Source organism: Eleginops maclovinus, chromosome 6 (assembly GCF_036324505.1).
Source record: "Eleginops maclovinus isolate JMC-PN-2008 ecotype Puerto Natales chromosome 6, JC_Emac_rtc_rv5, whole genome shotgun sequence".
In the NCBI taxonomy this organism is placed as follows: domain Eukaryota; kingdom Metazoa; phylum Chordata; class Actinopteri; order Perciformes; family Eleginopidae; genus Eleginops; species Eleginops maclovinus.
The window spans coordinates 4,488,165-4,507,290 of NC_086354.1; the positions used below are offsets into that span (position 1 = coordinate 4,488,165).

Below are 19,126 nucleotides of genomic sequence, written 5' to 3' on the forward strand. Positions count from 1 at the left end.
TGTTCTGAGTTTCCTAATCAATTATTCTTGTCGTTGCAATTTATTGCTTCTCTAAACGCAATTCACCAATGCATTTTCTATCTCCATTTAGCACAATAATTAATACAAAAAAGTGAAAATTATTACTATTGTTACTTAATACTGCTCTACCCAGTCAAGAGGGCACCCTGATGCATTAAGCAACTAATACAAATTCAAATGTACTCGGACAAATCAATGACAGAACACCTAAGCAACATTGTCTACATGTACAGGTATAATCTATGAAGGCGCCACAAAAAAAAGAAAAAACATTGAATGCTACTTCAATATGTTTTATTTATTTAGGCCCTATTTTAACATACCAATGACATTAGGATTATTCTATTGTTGGAACTTATTTTTATTTATGCTGGTGTACCTGTCATTACAGTGGGTGGAGTGATATAACTGGGCTATAACTGAATATATACTTTGCTTTTATTTCAACAATGCAATGTCAAATTAAATAACTTCTATCCGTAATGGCAGGGTGCGATTTGACAAAAAAACAGAGGGGGGGATGTTTTTATTTATTTATTCATAGACAAGAACATTGGACTTTTAACTTGCATAACTAGGGAGAAAAAAACGCAAAAAGTAGACAGGCCCTTTTTTCGGGTCCGTGGATTAGTCCCCATCACAACATGGCAAAACTTTTAATAACCCATACATGGATTTCTATTCAACGTCACAAAAACATGCGTACGCACTAACAGGCAGAAAGCACCATAGAACAGCATCAATGCTCTCCATGAAAAGACCCTCCAATTAACTTAAATCAAACACTCAAAATAATTCACTAAATAGCACAACGTGCTGTCAACACTCAGGGACAGGTCTGGAAAACTAGACAAAGTAAACAGTCGGCTCTGGTGACAAATTTGTGGTGGCTTTTTCGTTTTTCCTATCGGGGCATTGTCTGCAGCATTTCGGCCCTCTTCTATCCACAATTCTGCAAATGGGTCCTGTAAAGTAAGATGATATGCTGCTCTGAACGCGTTTCATGTTTGGTTCAGCGCTGTTTTTCCTGCGAAGTTCCCGCACAAAAATGTTACAATGTTTTTGTGTTCGATGACGTTCAGAAATATGCACCGTCTGCCAGAAGGCTGCTGAATAGCCTACTCTGATGTAAAGACACTGAAGATCGTTAGATTTCAAGAGTTTAAGTAGGCTAGCAGTTAAGTTGCATTCATCGCTATCAAGGGGGGGAAATCCTTGTCCCCACCGGAGATAAAAATAATTTAGCAGAGGTAGGGATAGGAAAACCAGAGGGGGGGAAATCCTCACCATCCCCCCCTACAAATCGCACCCTGCGTAATGGCAAGTTCAATAAACACTATTTTGCTGTAAATATGAGTATTATGTTTTAAAACAGAATCAGGCTACTCATTTAAATTCACCCAGGAAGACGAATGGTTTAGCACATTAACGCAGAAATGCATATATTTATTTACAGCAGTACTTTTGACTTCTTATAAAGAACAGGTGCCAAAAATTACATTAAGGATGGCATTGTTATATTCAGTAAATCATGCTTCCTCACTGTAGCTTTCAAGTGTACATGAAAGTGACAGTGAGGAAGCAGGAACAATAAGAGGAGCCTGAAACTGAAGCAGCTGAGTGGATTTCTGGGGCCTGGACAGCGTGCCATCATTAAAAGAAACATTCATTCTCAAGATTATCATGATATCCTACAAGATGTCAGACTGGATGTCCACCACCTGAAGAAAATATCAAATAAAATGTAATACAGATTGGCATAGTACAATGCAAATGTATTTGTCATTCTGCCAACATTGTATATGCATGGACTCAAACTTAATCATTTGTTTGTTATTGTTCTACAGCTTACTCAGTTGAGATATTTCACTGTAATACTGATAACTTTAAAAGATATCCACCAAATATACCTTATTGTACTGGGTTTCATTATGATTGTTCTGTATGGTTGATACATATACTAGTGTCATATTGAGTCCAGTGCATGAAGCTTTTCTCTCAAGCTGATGCATAGGCAACAATGTTATGGGTTCAAAATTGACTATGAAGATACCATAAAAATATGGCAATACAAATCTATATATAGTGCCATTACATCCATTCCCTTTTAGTATCATCCAAACACAGACACTGTGCTTGATCATAATCTTAATTATTTAACAAGCTTACATCTAAAGTTATAAATACAATGAGTAAGCAAGCTCTCTTCCAGTGATTCATTCCAAGGCAATCATCAAAATTACAAAATGATCATCCTGTAGACTGAACAGATATTGCATGTCTTGTTCAATATCTGTTCAGTCTACAGGATGATCATTTTGGAATAAAAAACCTTTTAACAGACATTTCAAAAAAGTTAGAAAATAAATAATTAGAAAATATATAGATCATTATTTAAATAGAACAAAAAAAGATAGACAAAGCAAATGTTATACTTAAGATTGGTCATACCATTTTGTAGTTATATTGACACAATTGAATCACTCTCATGGAACTGAGATTAGATTTTTTAGATAAGAAGCGATTTAATGATTCCAATTTTGGATATATGTATCTAATACACAATAAAAATATACAAAACTGAAGTAAGTGTTCAGTAGTAGGGTGACTTAATACAGAGTTGAGTTTATTTTAGAGCACTTCATTAGATGGATGGAGTCTTTGATATTTTTTTATTATGAATAAAAAAAAGGCCTACATTTGCAACAAACAAAAAAATCCCATTTGATCCTTTTCACTTTATTGTATTTTGAATATACTTAAAATAATATTGGTTTTGTCAATAATAGCCTTTGCTATTGTTTTTCTGCCTAACCATCCATGCATAGCTCTAAGAAGTTTGGGAGCATGAAACACATATAGATGCTGTTGTGATTGTGTGAATATAACTAATGTTAAGTGTACACTCTTTTGATTTAACTTATTTAAAGTTTAAACACTGTTTTGATATACCTAATTGTAAGTTTACATTGTATTTGTGTGTAGTGTTGGCCCCACGGTTACCCCTTCTGCTCGCGCCCAGTGCATTGTGGTCTGTGTGCTAAAGGAAGCTGCAGCACCGGAATCTGAAGAATTCGAGGTGTCCGCCAAGTCTGCTGTTCACCGTCGGCTAGCCTCTCTATTCCTCTATCTGCACAAAACTCCCTGCGGACACACTGTAAGGTAACACTTGCTTATTCCTCCAACTCATGACTTATTCATCTCTAAGTTGTCTCAGGCCTGTGTTAATGGCGGTATCGCAGTTAAACCGACGACGCTAACATTAGCTGTTCACATCCTGCAAGAGAAGCTATCTGCTAGGCTAACGTTAGTTAGTGGTTAACGCTACAACTTGTCTTGTACCACTTTGCTGAACAACTAACAAGCCCTGTTAGCTTGGTAAATGGCTGTGGTTGAGTTACACGAATAAAAAGTAACAATAAAATATGGTGTTTCATGCCAGAATGCGGCATCAATACATTCACACCCACCCGGTTGTTTCCGTTATGATAACGCTCGCTAATTAAACATATCCCCATTCTAATAACGGTAACGTTTACGTCAGCTAACTTTATACATGGCGTTAAGAAAATGAGCTCACAACTTGTAACGCTAATTCTAATTTGCGTTGCATATGTGTGAGTAGCGAAAGCTGTTTTTAAATGAGCTCAAACTAGCTTCACAACTAGCTTGGACCATAGGCTTGGACACTTGCATACACAGCAGTAGTTTCCGTCTGAGGGCTGTGGGTGTGTTTCTCACTGTTTCACTTCATTCGGAGTGTTTGAATATAACACACCGACTTAACTATACAGGAACCACCACCCAGCACAAACATAGGATAGCAGTTAAGGTTAATAGCATTAATATGGCTTAATCTGTAATCGTCAGATCATAGCTTTATAGTGGGAGCACATGTAATGCAGCTATCTGAGCAGAAAGCATTTTCTTTGTGGTGAGAGACAGCACTCTCACAAACCTTACTGAGAACAAACCAGACTTCCTGTCTCTCACACAGTCAGGGTTGTAAGTATGCGCCTATATATGAATGCCTCCATTTCAGAAAATATCTATTTTAGAGGCAGGATTTGTAGAATGAGAGTATGTTTAACTTTATGTGATGCATTATTTCTTTTCTTTCAGGTCTAACAAGGAGAAAACATGTCTCAGGCCGACAAAATGAAGGTGAGTCTCCGAACATAGTAACCATCTTGAAAGAAACAGTATGCAGCAATACCAGATTCCTACTTCTTAGAATAATCACATAGTTAATCTTAGGTGGCATTGTTTTCTGAATATGAAGATGAAGTCTTTTAAATCATCCAGAACTTTATAGCATTGAGCATTTTCATATTTCAATTTCAGTGTGTTTTTTTTAAACTTCCCTCAGGTTATTTTCTGAATTGTTTTATTGTTCACAACACAATTTGGGTCACTTACACATATGCTTAGTTTGTTGCTCAACATCCAAATGACTCTCTGTCGCTTTATGCGGGTGGAAAGGCCCAAAGGCAGACTCAGAACACTCCTCTTATCGGGATCACCAGTCATGACCTTTGCTGAAAGGATGAGGAAGAGAGACTTCATAAATCTTACAAGACTGTGAGGCTAAAATATGTAGAAACATGTAGCTTTTCATGTTGGATTGCCCTATTGACCCGCCTCTGATTGGTCGGACTAGCTCGGTGTAGGACAGGTCTGTAAACTGTGGAATGATGGGTGGAAGGTCTTTTGCAAATAGACTGCTGAAGACTAGCCATTAGCCCTCCTAAATAATCTGGCTGTTTGTGAACAGCTGTTTCCTCAGTGGTTTCTACTAGCTCTAATAACTGGCTGTCATGCTGTTGAAATAATTATAGCCAACCATGTTTAACCTAAACCTGATTTAGATTTGAGACAAAAAAAGTGTGTCCCAAAGTAGCAACTATGTGCAAATCTACATTCTTTGGCGTATTTTTCTTAAAATTGATGACTTTTCTTTGCTTTTGATTTACAGCAGGGCCAGTTCAACAACCCTGAGACCCCAGGGTACGTTGGATTTGCCAACCTGCCAAATCAGGTTCATCGCAAGTCAGTTAAAAAAGGATTTGAGTTTACGTTGATGGTGGTAGGTGAGTGAACCATCAAGCCTTTTCTCGTTTTATCCTTGTCTTCTCGTCATCATGCAATGCTGACTTTCATTCAGTCTGAAATATGATCGTGTACTCAGTGATAACAAGGTTTATGCTAGCCCGCTAGAGTAAACATGCATATTTGAGGAATGCGTTCAGGCTTTTTGGTTCATGTGAATTGGTTTCTGTGACACATGTATGGTGGGATTTCCGCCAGTACCCTACAATATATAGCTGTAACATGCTGTCCTCTCTACACTTCAGTTTTAATACTGTCACCTCTGTAGTTTATAAGCTGATGGCTGGAAAATAATAGAGTTTTTAGTAAAGCATAGGTTTATTTCTGTGTGGCTTTTGTGTGTAGAAAATGCAGTTGACACATGTGTGTATCTGCTCAGCTGGTGTTAGTGTAAACTCCTGATGTGAACACTGTGACTGTGTGAACCTCCCTGCTTGTTGGTAAGGGGGGAGGGTAGAATCTCCCCTGAATGCTGCTCATCCTTTTGCTTTAAAATAAACCAGAGAGGAATGTAGGCAGTGGGCCTCGAGGGATTCATTCACACAGTGGACAGGGCCTGCTGTTCCCTCTGCTGCAAGAAGGCTCATTATGTGCTTATTTAACCTTCTGTGTGACTCGGCTTCTTCAATAAATCCTTCATTTCCTGTTCTCTTAGTTTTTCCCCACGGATAAAACAATATACTTTGTAACTCGTTACTGGGGGTTTTCCCCACAAAGCCCCTACCACATGTAAATGAAACTGTATATGTTGATATGGATATTCCACACAGGATATTCTGGCCTAGCATGAAGCGTAAATCTTTTGTCACGGCTCTGGTGGGAACCGCAGTAGCAGCGTTCCCGGGCAAAATCACATGAGCGTTAGGATGTGAAAGTTTCAGCATGTGGGACTCTGACCATTATACGCGTGTTCATAGTGTCTGACCGCCATAGTTTGATCATTGTTGATCACTGCTGTTGCTTGAACTAGACTGCTGTTGTAGTTGAATGGATTTTCCAGTCATATTTAGGCAAAATGCTCGGCTGAAACACAGCTCAGGGGGTCTGAGAAACATATCAGTGGAAGATATTTTTAGTCTGGTATAAGGCTCAATGCTTTTCTTGGAATCAGGCCATCAGCTTTTATTGAAATCACTGAGTGAGGATGCTAATTGTCTCTACAACTGTTTTCTGTTTACAGTAAACTGTTAGTTTAAGGAGATGGATGCATTAAGATTTGGTTTGATATTGGTTGTAGTGGTTTGTTAGATAGATATAGATGGATAGAATAGCTTTATTGATCCCAATTTAGGAAATGTTTTTGTTGCAGCAGCATAAAAACAAGGCAATGTATTTACAATAAAATAAAATAGCATTTGAAACAAAAGTACAAAATATACATTTGGGACAAAAAAATGTACAGAAAATATAAAGAAAAACCAAATATAAAGCAGGATATTATATGTACAATAACTTCACGCATAAACAGACGATAAAGACATTGAAATATGATCAGCAAACTAACAATTATTTCATTTTGACTTAACCTGTCGATTGTTTTTTGATTATTCATAGTAATTAAAGAAAAGGTTTTCAAAATGTAAACGTCTTGGTTTGCAGTCATTAACCCAAAGATGTCTCCTTTAAAGTCATATAAAGAATCTCAGTATATTCCTTCAACAATGAATTGATTACCAACAGCTAATTGTAGCAGGTGTTATACTAATACATCAGTCACAAAGTCTGCAGTTCCTATAATCCAGGTTCTTTGTTATGGCTAATATATGAGAGTGAACTTCAATCAGGAGAATCATTTACTCTGACTCTGTTCTGGCAAAGATTTCCACTGCGGTGTCAGATAGTATCATAAAGTATTTCCGGGCAGAGCGGGGCCTACTGTGTGTCACAGACAGATGATTTGTTTCCTGCAGCAGTGAGGATCTTCTTTGTTCTATTCATTCAAACCAAACTCTGTTATAGGGGGGGTTTGCAACAGCCTGAGTGGGCTTTTTTTCATTTTCAGCTGTTGTATTCCTTTACTTTGCTGCATGGTGATCGTTTCTTTTTCCTCTGTCAAAAGGTGAATCTGGACTTGGAAAATCTACCCTGATCAACAGCCTGTTCCTCACTGACCTTTACCCCGAAAGAGTCATCCCTGGAGCTGCAGGTAACACACTCACACACTCACTCTTTATTGAAGCTTGTTATAAGGGTACAGGGGAAAAGGGTTCATGCAAGGAAATCACCTAAAACTTATCCATTTGATCATTCACATTTAGAAAATTATGTTCATAAGTTCAAATATGCAAATAAGATACAAACACTTTAACATTAAGAGACCAGTCCATTTTCTTCTTAAATCTCTACATGTATCACAGCTCGTTTCCAGTGTCTGATGAATTCCAGCACGGAGAAATGTTGTCACTAGTTTAGCGAACAAAATATTCAAAAAAATCTGATAATGCTTAATTATTTCCAGAGCTGTATTTCATATTATATATTGACTAATCAAATGTGTATTTTGGACGCAAAATAGCTGAAAATTAAAATAGTAATGTGCTTAATAAACCCATTATTTTGCCTCACATCTTATTAAGAGCGTGACTTAACATGTTGTCATCACTGTTTTTCTCCTCACAGAGAAGATCGAGAGGACAGTTCAGATCGAGGCGTCGACAGTAGAGATTGAGGAGCGAGGAGTGAAGCTCCGCCTCACCGTGGTCGACACTCCGGGATACGGAGACGCCATCAACAGCCAAGACTGGTATGTGACGCTGTAGGGCGCATGCTGATGATGAGATAAAGAGTTTTCAAGTTTCAATTACCCAGTGTCAAACCTTTGATCTTTAACAGTGATGAGCTACTAAACTGAGGCGGTTAAAACAAATGTTTGTTCAGTTCAAGTCATAAAGAGAATGTATTCATGTAGACTTTACATTTCATTATTTAATGGTATTTGCGGTGTGAATATATTATACAAACTGTCAAAGCTTAGAAAAAGAACAAGAATGTATTGTTTACAAAAAATATAGTCCCTTAGAGGATCAACTAAATCCCTTTTCCCATTATTGTGACTATTTTTCATCTTTAAGGTTGTAGAGGAAATGACCTTACATTGTCTGATCCATCCAGTTAGTTTTTAATTTTAATTACATTTTTTTTAGACCCAACATACAGTGGGGCAAAAAAGTATTTAGTCAGCCAGCAATTGTGCAAGTTCTCCCATTTAAAGAGATGAGAGAGGCCTGTAATTTTTTATCATAGATATACTTAAACTATGAGAGACAAAATGAGAAAAAAACAATCCAGGAAATCACATTGTAGGATTTTTCATGAATTAATTGGTAAATTCCTCGGTAAAAAAAGTATTTGGTCACCTACAAACAAGCAAGATTTCTGGCTCTCACAGACCTGTAACTTCTTCTTTAAGAGGCTCCTCTGTCCTCCACTCGTTACCTGTATTAATGGCACCTTTTTGAACTCGTTATCAGTATAAAAGACACCTGTCCACAACCTCAAACAGTCATACTCCAAACTCCACTATGGCCAAGACCAAAGAGCTGTCAAAGGAGACCAGAGACAAAATTGTAGACCTGCACCAGGCTGGGAAAACTGAATCTGCAATAGGTAAGCAGCTTGGTGTGAAGAAATCAACTGTGGGAGCAATTATTAGAAAATGGAAGACATACAAGACCACTGCTAATCTCCCTCGATCTGGGGCTCCATGCAAGATCTCACCCCGTGGGGTCAAAATGATCACAAGAACGGTGAGCAAAAATCCCAGAACCACACGGGGGGACCTAGTGAATGACCTGCAGAGAGCTGGGACCAAAGTAACAGAGGCTACCATCAGTAACACACTACGCCGCCAGGGACTTAAATCCTGCAGTTCCAGACGTGTCCCCCTGCTTAAGCCAGTACATGTCCAGGCCCGTCTGAAGTTTGCTAGAGGGCATTTGGATGATCCAGAAGAGGATTGGGAGAATGTCATATGGTCAGATGAAACCAAAATAGAACTTTTTGGTAAAAACTCAACTCGTCGTGTTTGGAGGAGAAAGAATGCAGAGTTGCATCCAAAGAACACCATACCTACTGTGAAGCATGGGGGTGGAAACATCATGCTTTGGGGCTGTTCTTCTGCAAAGGGACCAGGACGACTGATCCGTGTAAAGGAAAGAATGAATGGGGCCATGTATCGTGAGATTTTGAGTGAAAACCTCCTTCCATCAGCAAGGGCACTGAAGATGAAGCGTGGCTGGGTCTTTCAGCATGACAATGATCCCAAACACACCGCCAGGGCAACGAAGGAGTGGCTTTGTAAGAAGCATTTCAAGGTCCTGGAGTGGCCTAGCCAGTCTCCAGATCTCAACCCCATAGAAAATCTTTGGAGGGAGTTGAAAGTCCGTGTTGCCCAGCGACAGCCCCAAAACATCACTGCTTTAGAGAGATCTGCATGGAGGAATGGGCCAAAATACCAGCAACAGTGTGTGAAAACCTTGTGAAGACTTACAGAAAACGTTTGACCTCTGTCATTGCCAACAAAGGGTATATAACAAAGTATTGAGATGAACTTTTGTTATTGACCAAATACTTATTTTCCACAATCATTTGAAATACATTCTTTAAAAATCCTACAATGTGATTTCCTGGATTTCTTTTTCTCATTCTGTCTCTCATAGTTGAGGTATACCTATGATAAAAATTACAGGCCTCTCTCATCTTTTTAAATGGGAGAACTTGCACAATTGGTGGCTGACTAAATACTTTTTTGCCCCACTGTACATCATCCATTATTTAGCCTTTTTATTTTTTCCTACACATTAAATCTAATTATAAATACCTTTTTCTACTGGGGAAATAAACCCTACATATATGGTTTTGAAATCTAATGAAGTATGTGTGTGTTAAAGATGGACTCCTTTTCTTTAGAAATGTCTTTCTGATAAAGTCAGGGTTTTGTTTTTGTATATATCTGATTTATATGCATTTATGGAGAGTTGGAAAAGGGTTTACTGGTTTTATTGTTTTCAGAGATGTGTTTAATAGTTGGTCTTCTGTACTGAAATCGTATATTTCTCCGATCCAGTTTCAGCACCATCATCAGCTACATTGATGACCAGTTTGAACGCTACCTCCATGACGAGAGCGGTCTAAATCGTAGACACATAGTTGACAATAGAGTTCACTGCTGCTTCTACTTCATCTCCCCGCTGGGCCATGGGTGAGTCCTGCTCGACATGCTCACACACTGACAGGGCATTCAGTTCCTACAAATTGCACACATACTTATTTTTTTGTCTCTGTGTGTTTCCTGCCTTCTAGCCTGAAGCCCCTGGATGTTCAGTTCATGAAGGCCATTCACAATAAGGTCAACGTGGTTCCTGTCATCGCCAAGGCGGACACGCTCACCCTCAGAGAGAGGGAGAGGCTCAAGCGCCGGGTGAGGACAACACCCTGAACCTATTGTTCCTCATCACTTCCAGTTCCTGAAATAACCAGCAGCTATCATGTGCTCATGGTCACTGCTGTTACCAAACACTGAATAAAAAGAGTGTTTGTTCCCAAAGAACTAAAACAGGGCTTTAGATTAAACATCAAAAACCAAAAGGTCCAACTAGGGTTGATGGTTAATGTAGTCCATTCTCTCAGTGAGTCCTGTCTCTCGCTCTCACAGAGCTCAGTTAGCAGGTCGCTAACAGGCACTGAAACACAAAAGCTTACAATAGTGTTAGGTGACGGGACAACTCTCCTGACAGCCGTCCGCCCTCTTGAGTTTGCTGGTCTTGGATGTCAATCCCATTTAATCTGGTGGACACAGGAACAGGTCCCCAGCAATCCTCTGTCCAAGTGAGGAGTAAAACCTATGCAATCAAAAGAAACGGCCCACAGCGGACATCTATTGCAGCGGAATCATTCTGTTTCAGAATCAGAATTCCTTTATTTGTCCAGCAACAGGGACCTTTACGGTATTAGAACAGCAGAAGTATAATGTAGATAAGGTCAAAAGAATGGACCTGTATATTAAATAAAAAAGTAGGCACAGGTTATTAATAATAAAAACTGAGAACAGTTAAATACACCGTGGTAAAACACTATGAAGCAGTATATATTTTGTTTAAAAGTGACTATATAACATGATAGAAGTAGCTGGTACTGTTTACAGATTTGAGATATTTAGAAAATGAAAGTGTAAATTGCATATACAGTTTCTTAAATCTTTATCTCTACATGTATGGCAGCCATTCCAATGTCGGATGAATTCCAACACAGAGAAATGTTGTCAGTACTTTATAGAATACAATTTTAAAAAATCACTTAACTCAAAGACAAACTTATAAATAGCAGAACAAGAGAAACTGATAATGCTGAATTGGTCTCTTATTTTTTCCGGAGCTGTATATTTTCTGTTAGATGAATGTAGAGCAATCTGAGTAAAGGCAGCACCAGTCCGACCTGGGAACTCTGTGCTTGTTCCGAGTCAGACAACATTTTCCAATATCCTCCTCCCATAACATCCTGTGTGTAATGAATAAGCAAGAAAAACAAGAACGTTTAGTTTTTTACATTTTCCACACAATGTAACCTAGAACAGGTTTAGGAAGTTCCGCTTTTAAGTGGAATCTAGCTGCGAGCCCCCTGGCTACCCACAGCTGGACACTACCAAATTTGTCAGCATCATATCAAATGAATTTACAGTAAACGGTATACAGGGTAATATTAGGTGATAATAACGTCTTTCGTCCTGTCTTGGTGGTTAGATTCTGGATGAGATCGATGAACACGGGATCAAGATCTACCATCTTCCTGATGCTGAGTCTGATGAGGATGAAGATTTCAAAGAGCAGACCAGGATCCTGAAGGTAACCATCTCCAGTTCCTGCTCCACATATCAGCCCTGAGCTAATGTGTCGTCATCATGCCGAAGGAATTTTAAGTTAGGTTAAGTCCTTAAAGTGGTCCAAGTGCTCTGTGTTTTAAATGTGATGACCTACTCCTCTTTTCCAGGCCAGCATCCCTTTCGCAGTTGTGGGATCCAACCAGCAGATTGAGGCCAAAGGGAAGAAGGTGAGGGGCCGCCTGTACCCCTGGGGGGTGGTGGAGGTGGAGAATCCAGAGCACAACGACTTCCTCAAGCTGCGGATCATGCTGATGTGAGTGGCAGATGCAGCTGACACTTTTTTAAAAACATTTGAGAGATAAGAAAACAATGAGGATTAGAGTTCCTGACCGGCCTGACTTTGTATATTTAGCTTCAAAAGATACAGATTGTTGCTATCTTGGAGACGTGGCAAGTTGCCTTCAAACATACTGAGAGCAAATCTACCCTGCCAGTTTCTGTTTTGTAAGTGTAGCTAATTAGAACCGGGATGTAGCCAAGGCAGGGAAGGAGAAGAGAGACAAATACTAACACCACCAGCAGAGAAACCGTTTCTCAAAGGGACAGTGTCGTATTAGAGGCTCTATGAGCAGTAATGAATGATATTCACATCCATGTTTTCATTAGTGTATAGTAGTGGGATTTCTGTTGTAATAATGATCAAAAGATATTGAGTTTGTCTTGAAGTATTTCAGTGGTTCAAAGGCGTGACGATAACGTAGGGTGGTAAAACAAAAAGGAAACATCCCTTTGGGTGACTTATCTGCAGCATTTCCTTTTTCTAGGCCATCTGCTTCTTTGTAAGGAATGAGCCTAGGAATACACAATGTCATTTTGAACATGCACGCAGTGTCTTCTTCATGAAGCTTCAAAGCATATAAGATCGGAGCAGAGACGAAAAGTATAATTTTTCCCAATATAGTAATCCCACAACTGATTATCTCACCATGAACCCTTCATATCTACCTAGTCCTCTTCAACATGTCTGCTATGTGGCACCATCATTTTTTACATTAACTGAAAGCCACCATATTTCTCTGACACTCTTGTAAAACTGCCTCGTGTCCAGCTGCCATCTGAATGCGTTGCTCCTAAAGTAATGCTATGTTAAGAAGTGTGTCAAATGTCCTGAAAGATCCCACAGTTTTGCACTTTGCAGCTCAACACCACCGTCTTGCAAAGGGAAGGCTGAGCGGGGGTGTATTAGCCACTGCAATCTGCAACAGCAACTCCAGATGGCGCAAAAATCCTGCACACCTTCCCTTTGTCTAAAATGTGTTAATATGCCTGTGCAGGAATAATGATTGCTTGGTGATTTTTTTTCCCCCACAGAACTCACATGCAGGACCTACAGGAAGTGACCCAGGACCTCCACTACGAGAACTTCCGCTCGGACCGCCTCAAACGGGGTGGCAGGTTGTCCTCCCATGGTTACATTCTGCCTCTGTCTCCTGCGTACGTACCTGTCTGTCTGCTTGCTTCTCTGCACCTCCCCCACCTCAAACAGCAAAACCTTACAGTAGAAATATTTCCTTATTAGATAAAAACAACAACAAATAAATGACTTCCAGACATCCAGAGCGGGGAACACAGAAGCTGGATACACTTTGTTCATGATGGATTATATACTTCAAGTCACTTTTCTTTTAACGTTTAATGTTGAATCAGTATCATTCTGTACTTCTAACTCATCATGTTCATGACATCAGTCAGGCCATGGCGGTGGATTTGATGCTGTGTGCATAGCAGGTTTTAGATGGTTAGCTGGTAGCTAAGTAGCATGCGTAGTTGAGTAGAGGTCATAAACTCTGTTTCATTTAACATAGTGAGGACATACCATCATTTAACCCCCCGATGTAGACCCAAAACCTTTTAGCCTTTCTTCTAAAGCCCGGCCAGGATCAGGCAGTCTTCACATTGCCTCGCCATCTGTCCAAAGAGGACCCTGCTCTTGATTTGTCCATGACGGCTGGAGGTATCGTTATTTTGTTTTCATCTGGGGGAGGTAGTGCTGTCTCCCTGACTCCTCACACTCGCTGCTTCTCTCTTGAGTCTTCTTTCTCTCATCTCTTCGTAGTTATCTGTTGTAGCTGCCCACTTCTCACTTTTCAACAACAACTAACCCACTGATCCCCTCTTCACCTTCTCAATGTGGCTTCTTGTCGAGTTTGCCTAATGCTACTTCAAATAGCTCCCCGTGCACTTGGAGAAAACACAAACTCCCTCCACTGATGCTTCACTAAACCTAATGATTCTTTTGTTGATTGGCATACTTATCTGCAGAGTATAAGAGGTTGTATTTGCAATGATAAGTGTCATAGTAACATCCAGAGTAACTAAAGCTGTGTTGATGCAGGAAGGGCCCAGAGCCGGAGGAAATGGACAAGGACATGATCCTGCAGGAGAAGGAGGCTGAGGTGAGAGATTTCAGACACTACACTACTCTGGGCTTTTGGCAAATCATTTATTTTATTTTATTATGAAAAATATATATTTGATCTATTATTCTTCATAGATTTCCCCTTAGGGTTTACCAGATTTCTTATTTATTCTTCAGTTTCACATTTTTAGATGTACACTTTTTTTATTTTTTATTTTTTAATATTTTTTGGGGGCTCTTTGCCTTTTAATCGGAGAGGACAGTGGAGAGTGACAGGAAGGTGGGAGAGAGAGTTGGGGTGGGATCCGGAAAGGACCACGGGTCGGGAATCGAACCCCGGTCGCTGGCATACAATGCAGGTGCCCCAGCCAGTTGCGCCACGGCCGGGTCCGTGACACAAATATTTTAATTGGCATTTAGTTTTCTTTCCAGAAATTAAACAAATAAACCCCCCTAAGAGATGCATGTTACACATAAACACATTTTTACCAATAATTAGGATGAGAAAAACAAAGCCACTCATCTCAGCATACAGACTTGAAGCAGCTGAACCAGAAAAGTGCACTCAGTAGAATGCAGACATCCTCCAGGTGTGTCTGCTGCTGTAATGTTTTTTGAGCACAAACCACACTTGTTTTAGTCTAGACCTCAAATGTCACACCAGCTCCTGTGGTAACAGCGATCACGCAACACTGAGGTATTAAACCGGTCCTGTAGCTTTCAAAGTGTCGGACAGCCAAGGAACCGCCACATGTTGAGAGTTGTGTTCAGTATTCCTTTTGAAATGTGTCATTTGGATCTGTTTTCATTCGGAATTTCAGACGGAAACCTGATTAGGAAGAAAATGTCATTTCTATAGCACTTTAAAATAAATACTTTATACATTAGGAGGAGTATTACTACAGAGTCAATAAGTAAACAGCATTAAAAATAAGCGCCGTCCGAATGAAGAAAAACATGGTCAGACTATAAAAAATAAAGATAGAATGATTCAGTGAATTAAAATGATAAAACCCTTACATCTGAAGTTTTGTTATAAAATGGACTTTAAAAAAAAAGCTGCATAGAATAAAATGAATCCTTATGTCTGCTGTGAATGGAGCAACTCTAGGGCACAGGTACAAAATGTATATTGAGCAGACACAAGTTTTCAAACTGAAGCAGTTAAGATTAGTCAACAGTAAATTACGGTATAAATACACTTTACAATCACTAAACAACCACAACATCGAGGGGTCCTTGCGCACAGAAGTCTATGGTCTAGTAGTATGCAAGATCAGCTACAGATGCGTGCAAACACAAACATGACCAAGCATATAATCCGCCTCCAACTCCAGAACGCTATTTCTGTAAGCTTTACCTGAGCTGGATTTAAAAGAAAAACTTAGGACATAGCCAGGCTAGCTGTTCCAGTGTTTGTGCTAAGCTAACCACCTGCAGCTAAGTTTAGCATCCAGACAGGAGATTATTTTTTTGATGGATGATTTACACTTTGAAACCTGGGAACAATTAAACATTTATAGTAATTGTTCCTGTCGTGTTAAGCTGGTAAAGGATTCCCAGTTGGTTTCTGTGAGATGATCCACAGTGGGTTGTTTCTGGTCAATGATTTATAACGGGCATTAATAAGAAAACATTTAGTAAGACGCCTCTGAGTCTCAGCTGCCAGAGGGACGGGGCTCTGTGTTCAGGGCAGATGTCTGACATGTTGTTCTGTCACACAGCTGAGACGAATGCAGGAGATGATCGCCAAGATGCAGCTGCAGATGCAGAAGCAGGGCGACGGAGACGATGCGTGAGAAGTCAACGGTAGGAGCAGGAGCCATCATTGGCCTTTTGGGGTTTCCCTTTCCTGTATTGTGTTATTTAGGTTGTTGTGTGTCTGCAAAGGCTATTTTTTACAATTCTTTTACAGACATAAAATACTATAAAATCATGTTTATTTAGTTTAAATCAAATTGTTTTTGTGATGTTTTAGTTAGTAAAAGAATGTTGGCTTTATTTCTATGCTTGCACCAGCTTTTTATAGGTTTATTTAATGTTCTGTAACCAGAAGCAGCTATTTAAAACCTTATGATATACTGCTTTTTATATGAAGAAAGTGATTGATATTGAGCAGAATTGAGTGTAGTGCCTGAAACGCCTCCATTGGACTCCTTTGTTTACTTCAGTAACACAGTACCATCACTATGTAACACTTACACACTTCTATTGGCTAGTGCTCCAACATATTGTATGTGATAGGCTAAGGGGAGGGACATCTTTAAGCGGTTGACCAATAACAACAGAGCTGGCCAGCTAACCAATCAGAGCAGACTGGGCTCTGGTTTCAGACAGAGGGTGAAAAGAGGTGCTGCAGCACAGGCAGTATGAGAAACATAAAGAGCTTTCTGAACATTGAAGACATGTCCCAGTAGAGGCACAAATTAGAAATTTGAACCTGAAGATGAGCAGCATATGTCCTCTTAAACTTTAATACCTGAATTGTCAGCTTTGGTTTATCTTCTTCTCTTCTTTCCCCTGTAGGTGTTCGGGCTCTGCTCCAGTTTGACTGAAGACGGATGATAGCTGAGATCATGTAAAGGCGGTCTGGTTGTTGCCTGCTTGCCACTATTTTTTATTCCAGTCCTTTACAGGGTGTGGAGTCATTTTTTTTATACATACAATGAAGTATATTCAAACAGTGTTATGTTTATATATTTCCACACGGTTCTATTTCTTTCTTTTATTTGCTTTTGCCAGTCACTCAAATGAAATCATGTGACCCACCTTCTAAAAGGTGGCATATATCTTGTTACTTTTTTGCTATTTAGGAAACCAAAGTACTGTTTCTTGTTTTGTGGAACACCTCTGAAAACACGTGCTAACTCATTTGGGAGAGTGAACTATGGTGAAAACTGGTAGCTTTTTCAGCCATTGTTAAGCCCTTTTGGGATATTCTTTTTGTTGAGGGAGAACATCACGTCATATTCTCGCTGTCTAAAAATGACCACTTAAGTTTCCAATCAGGAGAGTCCACCTCGCTCAGAGATGAAGAAATAGCCACATCATGGAATACAAGCCAACCAAGGTCACATTTCCAGGTGAATTGTCCCTCCTTTCCTGTCAGTCTCCATTAGTGCAGTTCTCAGATCAGTGTATTTTAAATATGATGGCATTCTAGTGTTGTTAAGCTCCGTTGAGTTTGGTATGAGTGAATTAAACTGTGACCCCTGACCTCTGACAGTCTTCCTATAGACAAATGAAGGACTTTCCAATGAGGTGCTATGCCTCTGTTCGGTGCTTTCCATCAACCAGAAGTAATTCCTCCATGTCTCCTCTCCATGTGAAGTGAAGTCATGTGCCAGACAACGTTGTGTGTGTGATCGATGCAGGGAGAGGTAGCAGATGTCCCTACTGCTGAGTACTTTGTGGTTTCTGTCTCCACAGAGATTAAAAAAGATGACCCCATGAGGTCTGTGTAGCCAACGTTCCCCTCACCAGCCAAGATGAGTTGTCGACATTCCTCTGTGCTGTTTTTACCCAATTTTAAAGCACCAAATATTGTTCTTGATGCATATATTGTAATAAGTTTAATAAACTTTATTAATCTCTTCTGTGATTTGTGCCTCTTTTCTTATCTACCTCGTCTTGTAGAACCCCTCTGAGTTACAGCTTAACATTTTTACATGTTCACTGCTCCTGTGTTTTACTTCATTGCCTTATTAATGGCCTTCGGGACAAAAACCATTGTGAAATTGCCCTTAACAGTGTCTGTAATTACAGCACAGTTTGTGAAAAGGATTAATAAAAAAAAAAAAGAATGAAAATAGCAAAAGGGAAACACACATGTAAGACTCTACAGATTTGAACACTCACAGCCCTGGAAAAAATTGAGACCACTTCAGCATTATCATTTTCTCTGTGTATTATTTATAGGTATGTCTTTAAGTTAAATCATAAAAAAAAACAATGTATTGTATTCTATAAACTACTGTCAATTATTCTCTGTTGGAATTCAACAAACACTGGAATCTCTTCCATACATGAAAGAAAGATATTTTTTTTCCAGAGCTGTATTGTGTTTTCTGCGACAGTTCAGTCATTAATATGTTTGTTATAATTAGTTATTAAAAAGTGATGCTGAATTTAACATGTGGTTTATTGAATTTACAGTTTTACTATATAATTTGTATAAAAAAATACATTTATATAATGTATAGTTTAAGAGATTTCTGATGTCTCACAAAATAACAGGTTTGTCCTCGCCAATATACTTTTATTTGAATAAAAATGTCTGTAAGGCTAGTATGAACGTTGACTTTCTTCCATGGTGTTCATCGGAACTGACACATTTAATGGGGCTTTTATCGAAGCCATAACGTTTTCATGGGATCTTTTGCACTGATGTGTACATTTTAGCATTGCTACCTTTATCTCTTAAAGGGCCCTGTAATGCTCATTTTCAGGTTCATATTAATATTTTGTGCCTCTCCTCGGACATGTCTCCATGCTTTAATGTTCAAAAAGCTCTTTATCTTTCTCATACTGCCTGTGCTGCAGCACCTCTTTTCACCCTCTGTCTGAAACCAGAGCCCAGTCTGCTCTGATTGGTTAGCTGGCTGGCTCTGTTGTAATTGGTCAACTTACAATGTGTTTGAGCGTTAGCCAATAGTAGTGCGAGCGTAACATAGTGATGTCATCTATTACGGAAGTAAACAGAGGACTTCAATGGAGGCGTTTCATGCAGGGGGGGGAGTGTGTGGGAGGCAATGTTTGTA

General features: G+C 39.4%; 1 protein-coding gene across 4 annotated transcripts; it reads left to right on the forward strand.

Annotated features, from left to right (window-relative positions):
- The first annotated feature begins 3,040 nt into the window (after window positions 1–3,040).
- Window positions 3,041–17,967, forward strand: septin2 (septin 2). 4 transcript variants are annotated; one of them, XM_063885652.1, is made up of 13 exons: window positions 3,041–3,183; window positions 4,144–4,185; window positions 4,997–5,111; window positions 7,190–7,276; window positions 7,750–7,873; window positions 10,196–10,330; window positions 10,432–10,549; window positions 11,868–11,969; window positions 12,115–12,260; window positions 13,319–13,441; window positions 14,343–14,403; window positions 16,091–16,175; window positions 16,893–17,967. In XM_063885652.1, exons 2-12 carry the CDS (start codon window positions 4,162–4,164, stop codon window positions 16,163–16,165), a joined length of 1,110 nt encoding a protein of 369 aa, XP_063741722.1. In that variant the 5' UTR covers window positions 3,041–3,183; window positions 4,144–4,161; the 3' UTR covers window positions 16,166–16,175; window positions 16,893–17,967. The 4 variants fall into 4 exon arrangements, with proteins under 4 accessions (XP_063741722.1, XP_063741726.1, XP_063741724.1 ...); XM_063885656.1 differs by having other exon boundaries at window positions 13,319–13,402; XM_063885654.1 differs by having other exon boundaries at window positions 3,053–3,178.
- The last annotated feature ends 1,159 nt before the right edge of the window (window positions 17,968–19,126 follow it).

Bases quoted from the DNA above. Each gene is read 5' to 3' on its own strand.
- septin2 (XM_063885652.1), top strand. From the start codon at position 4,162: ATGTCTCAGGCCGACAAAATGAAG. The intron at 10,331-10,431 runs GTGAGTCCTGCT...CCTGCCTTCTAG, and splicing joins ATCTCCCCGCTGGGCCATGG to CCTGAAGCCCCTGGATGTTC. The intron at 14,404-16,090 runs GTGAGAGATTTC...TCTGTCACACAG, and splicing joins TGCAGGAGAAGGAGGCTGAG to CTGAGACGAATGCAGGAGAT.